At 42.1% G+C, this 19,936-nt stretch overlaps 1 protein-coding gene across 1 annotated transcript in view; it reads right to left on the reverse strand.

The window, feature by feature from the left end:
* Positions 1 to 4,841: 4,841 nt before the first annotated feature.
* NUB1 (negative regulator of ubiquitin like proteins 1) overlaps positions 4,842 to 19,936 on the reverse strand; it is an 87,971-nt gene continuing 72,876 nt past the window's right edge. The window contains exons 14-15 of the mRNA XM_089673120.1: positions 9,309 to 9,492; positions 4,842 to 5,781 (exon numbers count right to left, since the gene is read on the reverse strand). Coding sequence (XP_089529246.1) covers positions 5,618 to 5,781; positions 9,309 to 9,492 — 348 coding nt within the window. The 3' untranslated portion in view covers positions 4,842 to 5,617. The remainder of the gene's footprint in view (positions 5,782 to 9,308; positions 9,493 to 19,936) is intronic.

Raw genomic sequence — 19,936 nt, forward strand, 5'->3', positions numbered from 1 at the left:
TTAATTGCTCCATGCGCATTTTATGAGCTATCTGGTTAGTGCATTATTTGAACAATTATAAGATCACTAGAGTCACGATTATCTCTGACCATGAATCACTTGGACAATTGCACCTATCACTTTATCTCACCATGTAATATGGACTGAGTTTTTTCATCTATGCTATTGTGCAACCTATGTTCTGATTTTCCGTTTGTTTTCATTAGTTTTATTAGCGCTGCATATATTTTTCTACAGTTAAAATGACTGTCTGCATTGTGTATGGGTAACTAGTACACTTTAAGGGCTCATTCACATGGGCACTCAGCCCTATGCAGCTGTGTTTCTTTTCGCCATCAAGCTTCATGCAGGCAGCCTATAGAAAGAGAATGAGTACACATCGGCTGTACGAACTCACCCACAGAGCCCAGTTTTAACGTAGGGACAGGCACATGGACATGGATGTATTGGCTCTGTACATCCTTCCCTGCATACCTATCAAACTTGGTTGTGCAGGCGAGTCCAAAAAGCCAATGTGTGCCCATTCATTTTCTATGGGCTTTCTGCATGGAGCTCAGTGGTGGAAAGAAAAGTAAACAAAATCAGCTCTGGCTGCTGCAGAGGGTTGATCACACATGTGAATGAGCCCCATAGGTTATATACATCCAAAACTGATATTTTCACTTTTTTGGACACCAAGCTTGGAATTTCCCTCTTTCTGCTGGAACATAAGGAAAAATCCAGCAGCTGCTGAGAGCCAAGCAGTGGCCATGAAGTGGAGTGGGAATGCAGAGCCACAAACAGAAGAAGCAGTAGGTTGATTTAATACACCTACTGTATGTTCACCTGAAGCTCAAAAATCAGGGCAGGTAGGTTGGAGATCATACATAGAGGCCAGAAGATGGGAAAGAAGCAGCACATTTCTTAGCATTTTCACATATGTTCTCGATGACCTCAATGATGGATGCAGCTGTCATTTCAGAATGCTTTAGCTGACATAAAAAGGTACCTATATATCTGTACAATTTTGGATCACCAATGCAAAGGAAGAACCTCGGCCTAACTGCATAAGAGGAACCATCCAATAAATGCCTCAAATAAATGTACAGTTATGGTAAGCAGCTCCAGAAAATGTCATCACCTTATTCCCCGAGACTTCTGAAGACCTGGCGTCCCAGCATGGAAACCACTGCACTCAGGATCCCATGTGAAGTTTGCTTTCCCATACTCCCCAATATGCAATAACACAAAAGCATTTTGGGATGCAGATATGCAGAAACAGGACCTTATTTCACCCTGTCTAGCAGTCTATGTAATAGCAGGAGATGAGATATTCTGACAGAGACAGGTTCTCTTTACCAGTCATTATAAAGGACTGAGGAAGCACTCTGAGTTCTGTAGGAGTAGTAAATACTGAGAAGGGATACATGGAGGCTTCAGATCTTGTATCCGGTAGCATAATCCACACGTGTACTGAATACAACACCATCCCTGGATACAATCTCAACATGGCTGCTTCAGCGTCAATTCTTTATACATTTTTGTTCTCATTTTTACAAATCAGTCTGGTTATATTGAGGTTGTTCCTAAGCCTGGATCCATGGAGGAAACGTCTGGTATGGAATGTTGAGATGAGAGCATGGTGATCCTGCACCACATGCTGGAAGGGCAGTAATCAGTAAAAAGCGAGTGTGTGTAACCACACATTACAGCGTCTATTAAAACAGCCAAGTATCCAGGTATCTGAAAACCATTTTAAAAATCCACACAGACTGACAAGATTTCAAACCTCCTGTGGATGAGATAGGAGATTCTGCTATTTGGAGGTTTATTGAAGTTGAAGAAGTTACTTATTATTCTGGAGGGGATTTCTATTGACGATCCACTGCTGCATTTGAGGATATGCCATACTGCTCATGCTGACCGACGTTTTGTGGTCAAACTTTCAGGTAAGAGGCCAATTTGTTTGGATCGAATCTTTCCTCTTATGCACCTACTTCTATCCATTTGGGAATCTATATGGACTTTTTCACATTTAAAGTGCTATACGACCATTGTATAATTAGAGATGCATCTATTTATCTATATCACACGTCCATCGTTAATAACCTAGAAACAAAGTTTACTGCACCCATAGCAATCAGATTGGAGATCTCCTTATTCCATATTGTGCACCAATTATCTCAAATATCTTATGGGGATCTTGTAGGATGAACTAGATTGTACAGGTAGACCCCATAGAACTGCTGATGAAATGGTGTACATGGCACTGAATTTTGTGCACAATAAACATATCTAAAAGATTCTTAGATTACTATATTTTGTATAGTAGAATATTTTATTGATAATGGTTTAGAAATGGCATAACATTTGGCTTCAGTGACCAAAACTCGGGCATAACTACAGAAATAGCCCATGTCTTTAAAGCCAACAATACAGCACAATTTTAATTAAAGAACACAAAGGGGTGAATTTGAAAGTCAAAGAACTAATACAAAAAAATGTGCTTATCGCCATTTTAAAATAGCAGATCTTGGTCTTTAATTCTAAAAAAAATGTTCTACTGTTACAAAGCATAGAGCCAATTCCTCATCTAGTAATGGCCAGCAGTATGGGGTCCCCACCCTAAGTCTGTCCATATACACAGATATAATTTTTTTTCCATATACGATCTGAATCTGATTTTGGTATTTAAAAACCTTTTCTTTAGAAACTGCAAAACAAGTGTTTGTTCTCAAATTGAGTTTCTTGTTTTACAGACTAGCAATCAGCGCAAAGTGCTACCACCCAGCTATTAAGAATTGTAAAAGAGTCCAAAAGTTCAATGTATGGCTACAAGAGTCCATATAATAGCACTAGGGCAAGCCTCATGTAGTAGTAGTAGCAAAACTCTGTATAGAATAGAGAAGAGAAGAAGCGCTTCTAAGTGCAGTATAGGTAACTTTAATGAATAACAACTCACATATTGCATGATAAAAGCAAGCTCAAAAAGATGGGAGGACGGCTGTGTCCATGCTGTGTCAGCTGCATCAGCACTTGGAAGACCGTGGAAGTAGGAAAGAGAATTGAGGCGCGACATGGCGTCAGCGTGATGAGGTGTGTGGACCAACATGCATAGCGCCGTGTTTCAGAGCATGTGCTAGACCTCTAAGGGCGGAAGCATGCTCCCTTGTTAAGCTAAGTTAGCTTGACAAGGGGGCGCACTTCCGCCCTTAGAGGTCTAGCACATGCTCTGAAATGGGTCGCTATGCATGCTGGTTCACGCACATCATCACGTGACGTTGCGCCTCAATGTGCGTTCCAGACGCCATCTCTAAAAGACTACACACGCCGGCCGGCTCTTTCCTACATCCACGGTCTTCCAAGTACAGACGCGGCTGACACAGCATGGACACAGCCATCCTCCCATCTTTTTGAGCTTGCTTTTATCATGCAATATGTGAGTTGTTATTCATTAAAGTTGCCTATACTGCACTTAGAAGCGCTTCTTCTCCGCTCTTTGCTAGACTTTTAAGCAGACGATAACCAACAGAAGATCACATTAAAAAATAATAAACTAACATGCACTGCAACCCCACTGAACAAAAAATTAGGTTTATCTTAGATCTCATAATACCTACGAATGTTTTTCAAATTATATGACCAGATTAAATTGGAAACACATGGGCACCTATGTTATGGAAGTTCAAAGCAGTGTTAAATCCAGAACCAAAAATTTGACATATTGCACATTACCAATCTTTAGCTGTGGTGGCTACATTCGTTTTCTTTTTAAGGTTTTTTTCCCCTCTGTTTTCGCCAGGTCATCTGGCCAACACCACACCTCCTGTATTAGAGCGCCTCCACTCTGGATGAAGGAACACAGGGGGCACCTTTGCAAAGCAGGACTGTCAGTCTATGGGTAAGGAAGTGTTATTTGTACTAGCCGATTAAGGGTACATTCACACCGCAAGTGGTGGGACTGCATTACAGTGCAGTCCCACCGCATGACAAGGCAAAATGCCTTGTCTTCTTATCTGCCCAGTTCATACTACTGTGTTGCAGTGGTGTGTGCTGAAAATAAAAGTGCTGCATACAGTGCTTTTTTTCAGAGCAGCGCAATGCAAGGCAATCCACTGACTTCCACTGCATGATGGCCAATTTAAGACACTTCTGTGCAACCGAAAAGAAAAAAAAAAAAGGTAAAGGTGAACAGTGTGATGCAACACTGCGGTGATTCGGCCAGACCGCACCAGACACCAGCTACTGTGTTGCAATGCTCGTGTGAATGCATGCTGCGATACACTACCTACTGAAGCCAAACTCCAGCTCACACTTTTTAAGAAGTTACAGCAAACAGTTTTATTTTCTTTTGTACATAAATAAAAGCTGATCATTGTAAGCAGCTGTCAGTGGTAAATGATTTTTCTCAACCCTCTAACTGCTACATGTGCAGGAATACTGGTCTGTTGACAAAACTTACTGGCTGGATCACCAGGTGAAAATAAAGAAAAGAAAGCCTAAAAAAGAAAACAAAAAGCAGCCACCAGATCTAAAAAGAGGTTAGCTGAAATCAGGGGCGGACTGACCATTCGAGCGCTCAGGCACTGCCCGAGGGCCCAGGGCCAGTAGGGGGCCCCATGAGATGCCCCTGGTACCTTTCATAGGCTTTTTTGGGTGTGGTTTGAGTGTAGGCAAGGACAGAGGGGCCCCATGATCCCCTATTTCCCAGGGGCCCGATGAGTTGTCAGTCCGCCCCTGACTGAAATATAATACAGGTTTGCTTTTGGGTTTTATATCACTTTTACAACTACAGAAACATCTATGTGTCATTACTGATACCTATCTAAATAGAAAACCCTGAACAGGTCAGGCAACAAAAGTAGAAAAACAGTGTTTATTAAACTTTGGATGAAACATTAAAATGGGTATATTGCAAATATTATTCTGTCAAAGCTAAGGAAATCATTGGTCACTAAGGTGCTGATGAGCCACAATGGTCAGGATCAGGTTTTGATCAGGTTAGAGTACAAAGCCCCAATGACAAGGTGCATGAAGTTGAGCACTTTTAAACAGGTGTGTTATTTTCTGATAAATGTACTCATGGTATAGCAGTAAGAAATTGTTGCTTTTTTCGGCTTGAACTAGTGCAAAATACAACGTCGCTGCAAGGAGGAAAAATCTGCACCATCCAAAACAAATGGATACATCTCCCACACATCTGACATTTTAATTGCTGGTGTCAAATTTTTAACTTATGCAACCTGAGCATATGAACTTACAGAAGATTGATAACGTTTTTGCATTATTATTAAATAATGACAAATTGTAAAAAAAAATATATCATTTCTCCACAAGTAACACTGCTGTTTCACAAAATTTGCCCTTAACATTTGTTTTGCTCTCTAAAAATGCTGAGCATTTTTTTTTTACAACACAACATTACTTGTACCAGTATTTAAATCAAACTCATCTGTATAAAGTGCTATAAAAGACAACAAAGATATCATGTATAAAAGCAGAAATGTCAGTGCTGCCCACTATAACCAATCAGGTTCCACCTGCCATGTTTCTAGCACAGTCAGAAACCAAAAGAAACATTTGGATTGGTTGCTATTAATGGCAGAAAAAAATAAAAGTTACTGCAGTTCAGTAAAGTCTACAGCTTCTCTAGGTAGGAAACATACTCAACAAGAATGCGTCCTTCCTCCTCTAATGTTAAATCCAGATAGTCCTCCTCGTGTTCAGGGATATCATCCAGGATCTCCTTCACAGGGTCGATGTCTGGCTCAACAGTGTTGATGTTGCCTGATGAGCTTGTCCCTAAAACAATTATACATAAAAAGGAGACATTATTTCCTGATATAGAGATTGATGGATAGTAACAAACTTTGTTGAAGCTCTCCCAGAAAGTGAATTCTCCTCAATGGGAAAGCAATATCAACTGTCAAGAGCCACCTCCACCCCAGGAGTCCACCTGACCTCAGACCAGTGGACATGCACAATCTGAAACACATCCAAGAACGCCAACCAACCAACCAACCCTGGGCACAGAGACGCACTAAAATGAAAGCTTTTCATTCTTTGGACACAGCTGGTTTCATCTCTGATCAGAGACAGGTCCTGCTAGCCTATTGTCAGAAATTCCCTTGTGCTCGAGACAAGTCCCCACTGACAATGAACGGTTTACATCTGCGTTCCCAGGACTGTCCAGATGCTGCAGTCAAATCTAGGTATCTAGTACTACAAAAACAGATTTTAATGGAAAATACAGCAGAAGGATGGATGTCTAACAACACCTCTCTGCCAGTAAGTGGTCTATTTTATCCACTACTGCCCACAACCAGTAGCATTCCCCTGCATATATATATATTATATACACACACACATATACATATATATATATATATAAAAGCATCATCCCTCCTTTTTTGTATATTTTTATTTGCCTCTTATTCTATAACAAAAAATATGAATCCATTTTTAGAATTTAAAACAAACTCATCCATCCATATTTCCATGCTTTATTTTATTGAGAAATCACTCTACAAAACACCCCCTGCCATCTTGAGTAGGGACAGATGATTCATGTAGAATTTACTTCCTGGAATCAATCTGCCCTTAGCTCAGGCAAGCAAGCAGGAGGGTGAGGTTAGCGGAGAGAGCCCCTGCTCCCCTCCTGGGAAGTGTGACATCATTTTGGCCTAGGCCAGAAACCATGAAGCAACTGAAATGTTCAAAAACCTTTAAATTAATTAATGTAATATACCTAATTATCAATTTTTAATATATTTATGCCTAGTACACACCATGAGAAAATCAGGCAAAGAAAAAAAAACAAAACGATAATCTGTTTGTTAGTACACAGCTTTTGAGAGCTGATCATGACAGTTCATGTGAAATAATGTGGAGGGACAAGTATGAATTTTTTTTTCTTGTAAGACAACAGAATGAACGATTTTCGTTTACTCAGTACAGTATTCATCCATAAAAAAAAAAAATTGAGTGACAAAGACTGTGCATGCTCGGAAACATGAAAATACCCAGAAGGAAAAAGGGCAACAAATGCAATGTTTGATTACAACGCAAATGCTCCTATAAAAAAGTATAGTTTTCAGGATAGAAATATGTATAATAGCACTAATGAAGTAATAATCTTATTGCTAGAATTTGGTAATTGTGTGCAGAGGGGTCACACGTACATGACATGACTTCTGATTACACAGGAAGTTGTACTGGAACATCCCAGAATTTTTGTATGTTTAGTAGCACTCTTGTATTTGATATGAGAATAGTGTGCAAAAAATCACAATCATTCGTCCGATTTTCTCATAGTGTTTACTAGGCGTAAGGCTGGCATCATGAGGATTAAAAAATAGTTAATGTTGATTGGGAGAGTTTAGTTCTGCTTTTAAAAAAATGTCAGCAATAGGTTGGTATCAAATTAGTCCTAGATTTACAATCAGGATAAAGTGCAACTTACAAAGTACACTGCTCAAAAAAAGGAAAGCAACACTTTGAAAACACATCAGATCTTAATTGGGAAAAATATAATGCTGGATATCTATATTGATATGGACTGGGTATTGTTTCAGGAACGTAAGGATGCCCCATCGTTTGATGGAAATGAAAATGATCAACCTACAGAGGACTGAATTAAAAGACACCCCGAAAATCAAAGTGAAAAAATGATGCAGCAGGCTAGTCTATTTTGCTGAAATTTCATTGTAGCACCTCAAAATGGTACTCAGTAGTTCGTATGGCCTCCATGTGCTTGTGTGCATACTCCTAATGAGACAACAGATGGTGTCCTGGGGTACTTCCTCCCAGATCTGGACCAGGGCATCACTGAGCTCCTAGACAGTCTGAGGTGCAACCTGGTGGTGTCAGATTGACTGAAACATGATATCCCAGAAGTGTTCTATTGGATTTAGGTCAGGCGAATGTGGGGGCCATTCAATGGTATCAAATCCTTCATCCTCCAGGAACTGCCTGCATACTCTCACCACATGAGGCCAGACATTGTCATACACAAGGAGGAACCCAGGACCCACTGCACCAATGTAGGGTCTGACAATGTGTCCAAGGATTTCATCCTGATACCTAATGGCAGTCAGGGTGCCATTGTCTAACCTCTAGAGGTCTGTGCGTCCCTCCATGGATATGCCTCCCCAGATCATCACTGACCCACCACCAAAATTGGTCATGCTGAACGATGTTACAGACAACATAATGTTCTCCACGGCTTCTCCAGACCCTTTCACGTCTGTCACATGTGCTCAAGGTGAACCTGTTCTCATCTGTGAAAAGCACAGGGCGCCAGTGGCGGACCTGACAATTCTGGTGTTCAATGGTAAATGCCAATCAAGCTCTATGGTGCCGGGCAGTGAGCACAGGGCCCACTAGAGGATGTCGGGCTCTCAGGCCACCCTCATGAAGTCTGTTTCTGATTGTTTGGTCAGAGACATTCACACTAGTGGCCTGCTGGAGGTCATTTGTAGGGCTCTGGCAGTGCTCATCCTCTATCTCCTTGCACAAAGGAGCAGATACCGGTCCTGCTGATGGGTTAAGGACCTTCTACGACCCTGTCCAGCTCTCCTAGAGCAACTGACTGTCTCCTGGAATCTCCTCCATGCTCTTGAGACTGTGCTGGGAGACACAGCAAACCTTCTGGCGATGGCACGTATTCGTGTAGTGAAAAAAATGTCAGTGACCTCCACCTGTAAAACCATTCCTATTTTGGGGGTTGTCTCATTGTTGCCCATCTAGTGCACCTGTTAATTTCATTAACACCAAAGCAGCTGAAACAGATTAACAACCCTCTCTGCTACTTAACTGACCAGATCAATATCCCAGGAGTTTACTTGACTTGATGCTATACTCTGGTTAAAAAGTGTTCCTTTAATTATTTTGAGCAGTGTAGAAATACAAAAATATAAAATATGCGAGTGGTAATTTTTTTTTTTTTAAGTGCAGAAGAGACATACTGGGGGAGATTTACTAAAACTGGAGCATACAGAATCTGGTGTAGCTGTGCAAAGTAACCAATCAGCTTCCAGGTTTTATTGTCAAAGTGTAATTGAACAAGCTGACGCTAGAATCTGATTGGCTACCATGCACAGCTAAATCAGATTCTGTGTGCATAAGTTTTAGTAAATCTCCCCCATTATGTCTGTTCTGCAATAAAGGATTCTTACCTTCTTCCTTGCAAACTCTTTACACTGGGATGTGTATGTGCTGAACTTACATCATACCAGCCTGGATAATCAAGATGGCTGAAGATCCAGAACCTGGAAAAGGGGGTTAAATCAAACTAAGGAGCCTGCCCTTTAAAGAACTCAATGTGATACCTGCAGATTCTGAGGTCGAGGAGCTAGGCTCGGGTGCTGATGAAGAGGTTTCCAGCTCTTGCAGGAGTTGAGGAGGGAGAACTCCTAGGTTGTGAGTCAACATCTGAGCGGCCAGTTCAGTGTTACCTTGGAATAATTGGAGAGCTGCCTTAGCTGCCTCGGGAGTGAAACCAATATACACCAGCTAGACACAAAAGACAAGCAATACATGAGGACATAAAACACTCATACTTCTTCCAACAGTCAGCTGAATTCAGAGAGCCGTGTAATACAATGCATGAGTCCACAGACAAAACTATCACACATAATAATGGCTCCTTTGTCAATTTATTAAATGAAATTTGATTTCAACAAGATCCGAACTTCTTAAATAACAAACATATAACATTGCCCACCAGATGTGCATTCACTGAAGCACTGCTTACCTTTGCCCACAAAAATCTGATTGAAGAAAGTTTAATAACTAAATGTCAGTAAGGGATTTATTTTATCTGATGCATATAAAACTGGAAAGACTTCGCATAACAGTCAGTATTTCTCAAATGTTCAATTGCTGTCAGAATAAAAGTGAACTTCAGCAGCATTAGCGAGGCTGGAAAAAAAACACTTTTAAAGGCCACCTTTGAAATAAAATAATACAGTCATGGCTAAAAATATTGGTACCCCTACATTTCTGTCAGATAATGCACCACTTTGCCCATAAAATTGCTGAAATTACAAATGTTTAGGCATTCTGTTTATTTCTTTTGTTCGTGTTGGTATGACACCAAAAAGGGAGAAACAAAAAGCCAAATCAGACACATTCCACCAAAAACTCCAAAAATGGACTGGACAAAATTATTGGCACCTTCTCAAAATTGTAAGAAATAACTGCATTCCAAGTTTGTGATGCTCCTGTAATTTGTAATTAAACTCACCTGTATCAATTAACAGGTAAGGACAATATAGAAATCACAGTGGAAACCAGGTAAAATGGTGAAAACTTGACTCAACCTTTTTGTTGTGTGTCTCTGTGTGCCACATGGAGCATGGAGAAGAGAAAGAGAAGCAAAGAATTGTCTTAGGAGTTGACAACAAAATATTGTGGAAAAGCATGGACAATCTCAAGTCCATCTCCAGAGATCCTAACGTTCCCGTGTCCACTGTGCGCAACATTGTCAAGAAGTTTACAGCCCATGGCACTGTAACTAATCTCCCTGGATGTGAGCAAGAGAAAAATTGATCAAAGATTGCAACAAAGGATTGCTCAAATGGTGGATAAAGAACTTCCAAATTAATTTAAGCTGATCTTCAGGCACAAGGTACAACTACGTCAGCTTGCACTATATGTCGCTATCTGAATGAAAAGTGGGAGGACCCTACCGCTGACACAGAATCATAAAAAAGCCAAACTGGATTTTTGCCACAACTTACCTGTGGAAGCCAAAATCCTTTTGGGAGAATGTGTTGTGGACAGACTAAATAAAATTACAGCTTTTTGGTAAAGCCCATCATTCTATTGTTTTTAGAAAAAGAAATGAGGCCTTTAAAGAAACAACATGGTGGAGGTTCACTGATGTATCGGGGTTGCTTTGCTGTTTTAGGCACTGGATGTCTTGGCCATGTGCATGGCATTATGAAATCAGAAGACTACCAAAGAATTCTAGGGTGCAATGTAGGGCCCAGTGTTAGAAAGTTGGGTCTCCGTCAGAGGTCATGGGTCTTACAGAAGGACAATGACCCAAAGCACATGTCAAAAAACACCCAGAAATTGTTTCAGGCAAAGCACTGAGGAGTACTGAACTGGCCAGCAATGAGTCCAGATATCAATTCCATAGAGCACCTGTGGAGAGATCCCAAAACAGCAGCTAGGAAAGGAACCCTTCCAGTCTAAGAGACCTGGAGCAGTTGGTTAAAGAAGAGTGGTCCAACATTCCAGTAGAGAGGTGCAAGAAACTCATTGATGGTTACAGGAAGTGATTGATTTCAGTTATTTTTTCCAAGAGTTGTGCTACCAAATATTAAATTGAGGGTGCCAATAATTTTGTCCATTTTTGGAGTTGTGTGGAATGTGTCAGATCTGACTTTTTGTTTATCCCCTTTTTGTGTTATACCAATACAAACAATATAAACAAACATGGGAATGCCTAAACATTTGCAATTGTATAATTTTTCTTGGTGAAGTGGTGCATTATCTGACAGAAATGCCATTGTGCAAATATTTTTCAGCCATGACTGTAAATGTACATTTTTTTTGCAGGTAAAAAAAAAATGTGCATTTATTATTGCACCTGTGATCAGCAGATCGTTGGTGCAATGTCAGGCTCTTGCAGACTGTCAGTCAAGCTGTCTGCCTGTACCTCTGATCTGGACAGGTAGTTACAGAAGTCCAGGAAGATCAATGACATACAAGAGCGCTCACCAGCACCCTCGTAGTTCACTGAGAACTACAAGCCCTCAGCCGCAATGGCTGACGGTAGTTGTAGTTCATTCATTTGCAATACTCTGTGAATGAATGATGTGGCTGTGTGGGTGTAGCCCGCACAGCCGCACTGTTACAGGGAAGGGGGGAATCGGGGGAGGATGCTGAACATGTGAAATGTTACTTCCTAAATACGGATGCAACATGTAACATGTTCAGAAAGGTGAACTTATCCTTTAAACAATATGTAATGTAGACGTTCAGCCAAATCCTAACTGTACTCAAACCTGCTCCCACCCTCATTCTAAGCCTATTCTAGCCGCCCTATGAAAGGAAAGATGTATACTTACCTATTCTGGGCAGCACATTTGCTAAATAGTTGGCACTTCTGCCTGGCAGTACTAGGGTTGTTGGTTCGAATCCCAACCACGGCACCACCTGCCTGGAGTTTACATGTTCTCCCTGTGCCTGCGTGGGTTTCCTCTGGGTACTCCAGTCTCCTCCCACAATCCAAAGACATGCTGGTAGGTTAACTGGACCCTGTCTAAATTGTCCCTAGTATGTGTATGTATGAATGTGAGTTAGGGACCTTATATTGTACGCCCCTTGAGGGTTAGAGATGTGAATGTATAATATATATATGTAGAGCGCTGTGTAAACTGACAACGCTATACAAGTACCTGTAATAAAATAAATAAATATTCTGAAGGTGCTCTGGCCCAGACACATGATCTCTCCAGTGGCTGGCTTCAGTGAAGAGGAGAGATCGCCAACAATGACTGCAGAGCTTGTGTGATGATGCCACCCATAGGCTTAAAATGGAGCGTCCATTGTTGGCTGTCCCTTCTCTTCACTGAAGCCACCGCTGGGAGCTGATCATGTGACTGGACTGGAGCACCCTCAGCATAGGTAAGTACAGACATCTTTCCTTTCACAGCGTAGTTAGAATAGGCTTGGAATGGGGGTGGGAGCAGGGTTAAGCTCTGACTGAACTTTCTCTTTAAGTAAAGCTAAACCCTTAATATAGCATTTAGTTTGCTAAAGCACTGTATCACACACAATTGGAATGTATTATATTTTTTACCTTTTTCATCTTTTGTTGCAACTAATTTTCAGCCACTACCTGTGTACATGCACTCACTCCAATGCCAGCTGCACATTACGGGTTCCTGACAGCGGTACCAATAGTTCATGCCTGCACGACAGGTGTCAATGCGGCACCAGGGGGGCATGTGACAGAGTTACAATGCATGAGAACATCTGGCAGCCACTTATCCTATAACAGGAAGTGCCAGAACAAAGACCTCCATTGCAGGATTAGCAGGTATTACTTTAATAAAAGCTACAGATTTAAAAACAAAATTATTTCTCTGCAAAAAGAGGGAACTAAGATTCCCAGCAGGGAGCATAGGTCTTTACACCTTGACACTAGGCAAAAAACTGAGCTGCCTCTTGCAGATGGGGGGTTTGGCCACCATCTGGGGCTGCCCGTAGAGTGTGCTTTTGTTTTGTTTTTCTGCCTAGTGTCCTACTCCTGAAGGTGATGCCATAATCTCATGATCAGAGATCAAAATCTCTGCTGTGTCTTTCAATGAACGTAAGCGAAAAACCTTATTCTTTCAACGGTCGGAAAGGAGGTGGAGTTGGTTTGCTTTTATCCCCACTAAGCACCTTTCAAGTCCTCCCTAACCCTCCCTCTCTATCATTCTCTTCTTTCGAGACTCACTGTATTCGGCGGTTTTCTCCCCATTTCTTTGAGGATTGCAGTGATCTACCAGCATCCTGGACCGGTGTCCCGCTTTCTTGATGACTTCTCTGCTTGGCTACCCTACTTTCTTTCCTCTGAAATACCCACTATCATTTTTGGGAGATTTCAACATCCCCATTAATGTGAGCAACCCGGCTACATCCCAACTCTTCAACCTAACCTCATCTTTTGCCTTAACACAATAGATTCAGTCCTCCACTCACTCTGATGGGAATACATTAGACCTTGTTTTCTCCCATCTTTGCACTCCCTACAACCTCACAAACACCCCCTTTCCTCTCTCTGATCACAATCTCATCACCTTTACATTGTCCTCGTCTTCAAACACCTATCCCTCCAAGTAGCAAACAATTACTCGCAGAAAGCTTCACAACTCAAACCCTTCTCTTTTCCACTCTGCAACTGACCGCCTCTATGACAAAATCTCTCCCCTGGCCACTACTGTCTACAACAGTTCGCTTTCATCCACGCTAGACTCACTTGCTCCTCTAATTACACAAAGTACCAGGCCCCGACCATTACAACTGTGGCAGACTGACGACACCAAAAATCTTAAGCAACATAGTTGTACACTGAAGCGATTGTGGTTTAGAACCAAATCTCATCAAGCATTAACCCTATTATATAAGTCTGCTTTCATAACATACAATTCCTCCCTCCATGCTGCCAAACAAGCCTACTTTGTCACGCTAATTAATACCTGGTCATCCAGTCCTCGTCATCTCTTCTCTACTTTTAACTCTCTTACTTTCTCCACCTCGACCCAGTAGCTCACTCACTGCTTACGAGATTACAAATCATTTCAAAAACAAGATCGATGCAATTCGTAGGGGCATCTCCGCTACACAGATATCTATCCCACTTAGCATACCTTATACTAAACCTCCCTCAACACTTTCTTCTTTTGACCTTACTACTACTGAAGGTTTTCTCAGAAGCCCGTCTCACCAAGTGCCCCCTGGATCCTGTTCCCTCTCAACTACTATGGTCACCCTCTTCTTCTGTCCTATGCTCCCTCACTCACCTCTTCAATCTCTCCCTCTCTAATGGTGTCTTCCCCACCCCTCTAAAGCATGCACAGAGCACTCCCATACTTAAAGAACCCTTGCTGGACCCCACCAACCCGAACAACTTAAGACCCATCTCCCTGCTCCTCTTTACCTCTAAACTCTTAGAACGCTTAGTCTACAATTGGCTGAGCTCCTACCTCACTGACAACAACATTCTTGACCCATTACAGTCTGGCTTTTGCTCACTCCACTCCACTGAAACTGCCCTACTAAAACTCACTAATGATTTACTAACTGCTAAAACCAATGGCCACTACTCCATGCTCTTACTACTTGACCTCTCTGCAGCTTTTGATACTGTTGACCATCCCCTCCTCCTCAAAAAACTGCACTCTTGGCCTCCGAGACTCTGCTCTCTCCTGGTTCTCCTCCTACCAATCGCAACGCTCCTTCAGCATTACCTATAACTCTGTCTCCTCCTCTCCACTTCCTCTTTCTGTAGGGGTCCCTCAAGGTTCTGTTCTTGGACCCCTTCTCTTCTCCATCTACACCTCCTTCCTTGGTCACTTGATAAACTCCCATGGCCTTAAGTACCATGACACACAAATCTTTTCTACTCCTCACCTCGCCCCTTCAGTCTCCTCTCGCATTACTAAACCTATTAAGTGACATATCAGCATGGATGTCACTCCACTTCTTCAAACTAAAACTTTCCAAAACGGAGCTCATATTATTCCCTCCAGCCTGTGCCCCCTCCCTTTACTTCTCCATCAAGATCAATATTACAACCATCAGTACCTCCCCTCATGCCAGAGTACTAGGTGTAATCCTAGACTCCCATCTATCCTTTCAGTCCCAAATCCAATCGCTGTCCACATCTTGTAGACTTTACCTCTGCAACATCTCCAAGATACGTCCGTTCTTAATCTCTGAAACCACTAAGCAACTTATTCACTCCCTTGTTATCTCTTTGCTTGACTATTGTAACTCCCTCCTCCTTGGCCTACCTAATTGCAGGCTATCCCCTCTTCAGTTTATCGTGAATGCTGCTGCCAGACTCATCCACCTTACTAACCGTTCCATATCTGCCATCCCTCTAGGAAATGAGAGTTTTTGTGGGGCACCTTTCTCTATCAATCGGGTGCACAGCAGTTATCTAGTAGGCCTTACTGGCCGCTTGTCAAGGCAACTTTGTTTGAATGAGCAGAGTTTCCTCCCCGTGTGGTATGCTCTCGGTAGGGCGTACACCACCATCTGTACCTGTCATAGGAAATCCAAGGTATTCAAGAAATTAAGCTGTACTACCCACATTGTCACGATTAGAGGAGAAATGTAGCAACCAGAACGTCCCCTGTTGGATAAGGGAGTCAAACTGAGGTTCGTTTCAACTATGTTGAAAGTCAGTTACTCCTAGTATAGATATCATAGAACTAGGAGAGGGCAATACATCTGTGACTCTAAAAAAGCATCCTAGTCATCTGCAAATCAGTCCCTCTAATTTGGTATTGTCTTATAATAGGGGAGATTGACCTATGGGTAATCCATGGAAGTCCCACCAGGGGTAGGCCAATGAATGCCTGTTCCAACTGGACCCATGGTTTCAAATCACCCTGGGTACACCAAAGAACTACTCTGGTTAGATGGGATACGTCATATTTCGCTGGGTCAGGAAAACCAGTCCCCACTTTCAACTTGGAGAGAGAAAGGATTGACCGTTTCAGTCTCGCCAGCCTGCCAGCCCATATGAATTTTAAGATTCTAGTTTGTAAATCTTTAAAAAAAACAAATCAGGCGCTTAACTGTAATCGCCTGGAGTAGATATGGAAGATGTGGCATTACATTCATTTTACAAAATGCTATTCAGCCAAAACCATGTAAAGGTCTCCCTGTCCCAATGTTGGAAATCTAGTATAAATATTCTGACCAGTGCACAAAAATTGAGATTGAAGACTTGGCATAAATTGCAAGGTATATTTAAGAGTCCATCTATTTAAAACTAAAATGGGTACAAATTTGGTTCTTAAGGGCTGGAGTAATTGCTACACCCATGGCCTCTGACATGGAATAATTATCCTTATAATTCAATAACTCACCATATTTATAAATTTCTGCCAGAAGAGTTACCACAATCAGGAGACAATCTATTCTGTTCCTAATAACATGTAACTCTTTCCAGGGTACCTGTTTAGCAAGGAGAATTGAGACTCCCTTAGACGTGGCGTCTGGGGATGTATAGGTAATCTGAACCCAGTCACCCAATTTTGGGATCTTGTCCGCTCTAAAATGTGGCTCTTGAAGGACCATCACTGCCTGTTATCAGTGAATGGCTATCCTAAAGCTACCCATAAATTACTAGATTTTCTCTCCTTCAGCTTGTGGCTAATCAGTTTGGATGAAAGAATTTCCACTGCCAGCTATTGTTTTCAGACACTGGTTGCTGCCTGAATCCCCGAATAGTGACTGCACCTAAAAGGATATAGTCCACTGTTTGGCTGATAATTTTGCACCTGGCTGAGTCAGTTTTCAAATTGACTTTTGTCAAGCCAGGTGGTGCTTGCAGGGCCACTCACGGCTCAAATTTCCACACATTCAGCAGGAATCGGACGATATTTCAGTCCTCTATGGCCACAATTAACCTATCCACAACACTACATGATCTTCACTGACTTCTGAAGAGAGTATCAGTTTCCAGCATGCGCTTACCAGTGATTGTAAAGTACAACTAACAGGGCACAATGCAGAAAGAAAAGAGCACATATAGAACATATTCATGGACCTGAGCACACAAAACAAAAAGATTTACATCAGCGCAGAAACTGGAAAGAAAAATATTAACATGATCCATTGATAATAAATTCTAGATTCATCCTATCTCACTTTCTCCTCATTTCAGGAGCCACAGCCAAGTAATCTTTATTGCCTCCTTATGTCATATTTATCAGCAATCTTCTAACCAGTGACAGCCTGCAAACTCAGCATATCCTAAGCCTGCACCACCTCCCTGATGTGCAAAGAGATGCCTGGATGGAGAAGATTGATGTCCTGACTTGTAAGATCCAGGTGGTTGCTCAGTAACCTTATACTGTTTCATGTGACAGCTTGGACTGGGAGAGACTGTGTTCATTCACTGCCAAAAAATATCAAAGTTTTTCTTCTTCAGCAAATAGTAGAGAGAAGGCTTCACACAGCCCTGTGTGAACAGAAATATGCTGCGGTAGTGAAACTGAATAAATAACAACCATTTATAGAAGTTAAACGAGCTAATGGATTTTGTCTACTATTTACTGGCTCCACTCCACCTACCGATGTTAAATTTCTACACCCAATCCAATCCTACATTTCTAATAAAGGGTTGCATAAATGTTGTAATTTGGTGACAAAACTCGAGGAAAAGTAAAAATCCTTCCTTGCCATGGGGTCACCTGCACACTGTAAGGTTTAAATACTCTTCAAGGTCTAAGGCACTGGAAAAGCAGCTTTACTTACTGGATTCCCCACTCCCTGGCAGGCGGCACACCCCTATGCTCTGGCACTGCATTGTCCTTTGGCGCCCTCATGTTCAGTACAGGGCTATAGGTTTGCATTAATCATGATGAGGTCAGGAACATCTGACTGCCAGAGCATATGGTAGAAGAGGCTGCAGCGTGAAGGAGCCTGCAGGAGTGGAGAATCAGGTAAGTAAAATCACACTGCCCTGTCCCCTAGATTTAAACAGCCCCACAGCAAGGGAGTATGTTAGTTTCCCCAGAGTTCAGCTTTAACCTTTGCAAAAGTTGCGCAAGATGTTTAGAAAGTAACAATTAGCAAGATCTGGTAACTGTTACCACCCAACAAAAGTATTTTAGCGGATTCAGAACAGCTTCCTGCATCATTATAATGTGCCATTTTAATAATCACATTGATCTGTTTCAGGTCTAGCTGCACCAGTTTCTATTTCAGAGTGAAGATCTGTGTCTACTTATCAAAGGGATAGCAGTAATACAGAAAACTGCCGCAGATCCCCCCAGACCGGACCTGGTATACGGAATATGAACTAGCTGTCAGTAACCTGGCAGAAAGTTGACATACCTCTTTCTGCCCCATGCAGTAAACACACTACACAGGCTGACCCTGCAAATAGACAGGGGAAACTTCTTTCATCCTCTCTTGGGCTCCTCTCTGCTGAATGAGAGGGGAAGCTGATAGCTCCTAATAAAGCAAGCCATACATTAAAACATACAAACAATATATACCGCACTCAGGGACGCTGCTTCCACTAGGCAAACTAGGCAGCAGCATAGGGCGCACTGCCACCTAGAGGTGCCTGGGCGCAGCCAGGCTGGCACATCAAGAATAATCCTTCAGCTGAGGGGGGGTGAAGTAGAGGGTAGGAAGAAAGGACAGAGGAAGATTCTGGGATTCTGGGGCCAGTGTAGCAGTTGAGCTGCTGCTACTTCCAGTGCTCCTCTCAGACTCAGTCCCTTACTGCAAGCCGGCTGGCAGCTGCTGATCACTGTGGAGTTCCAGCTCTTCTCTTCCCATTCATCAGAGGAGGCGGAGCTGCGCCTGTGGAGGAAGATTAATGTCTGACTCTGATGTCTCGTGTCTTTGTGAGTGTGACCTGGCCGGAAATCCATCACATGTGCTAAGTGTCAGTGAGTGATGACATCATGATCCCACAGCCTGCTGTGCCTGATCTGTCACTGTGTGGAAATCGCTCAGTTCAGGTGTTCTCTGTGTGTGTGTGGGCTGGGCTGCCTGCTGTCAAAGCATTTTATTTCCCCCCATTGCCTGGGGAATTCCAGCCTGGAATCTGTCAGAGTATGGATCGATCATCCTCCACTCACTGCAACTGTCACCCTGCCACTGCCAGCCACAGATAGAGTCCGTCTGTGACACTGATATTGTCTTCAATATTGGTGCTGGTGGTATCTTATGGCACTTATTTTAGCAAATTAAAAGAAATTTACCAGTTTCACATTTTGTTGATTTAATATTTTCTACTGTTTTTAAATATATTTTTTTTAATTTATTTTTTCAAGGGGGTGTTGGGGTGGGGAGTAACTGGTCCTGCCTAGGGTGCAAAATAGTCTAGCACCAGCCCTGACCGTGCTCCTTAAATGCTGCCAATCACTATAGTGATACTAAACATCAACACAAATAAAGTGCAAACTATTGTCTCTATAAATTATGTGCAAAATGAACAACAATGTGAATGCTTCCATATAATTATGAACAAAAGACCATTTTTTTAAAGGCTTCTTATCCAGCTTCCATATTCCCAGTTTGCAAAAATAAAAACACTCAAGAAATAAGTGCTCTTCCTCTTGTCCCAAAAAGGATAACACACCACACTCACCAGAAATATACGACCTCTTCTCTCAAAGAACGTCATATATGCTTGAAATATTACAAATAGATCTTATCCTCCCGTTTTGGCTGACTTGTGAGAGACTGAATAAAAAAAATC

Source organism: Staurois parvus, unplaced genomic scaffold (assembly GCF_062004578.1).
Source record: "Staurois parvus isolate SC_StPar_1 unplaced genomic scaffold, SC_StPar_1.0 ptg000136l, whole genome shotgun sequence".
Lineage (NCBI taxonomy): Eukaryota > Metazoa > Chordata > Amphibia > Anura > Ranidae > Staurois > Staurois parvus.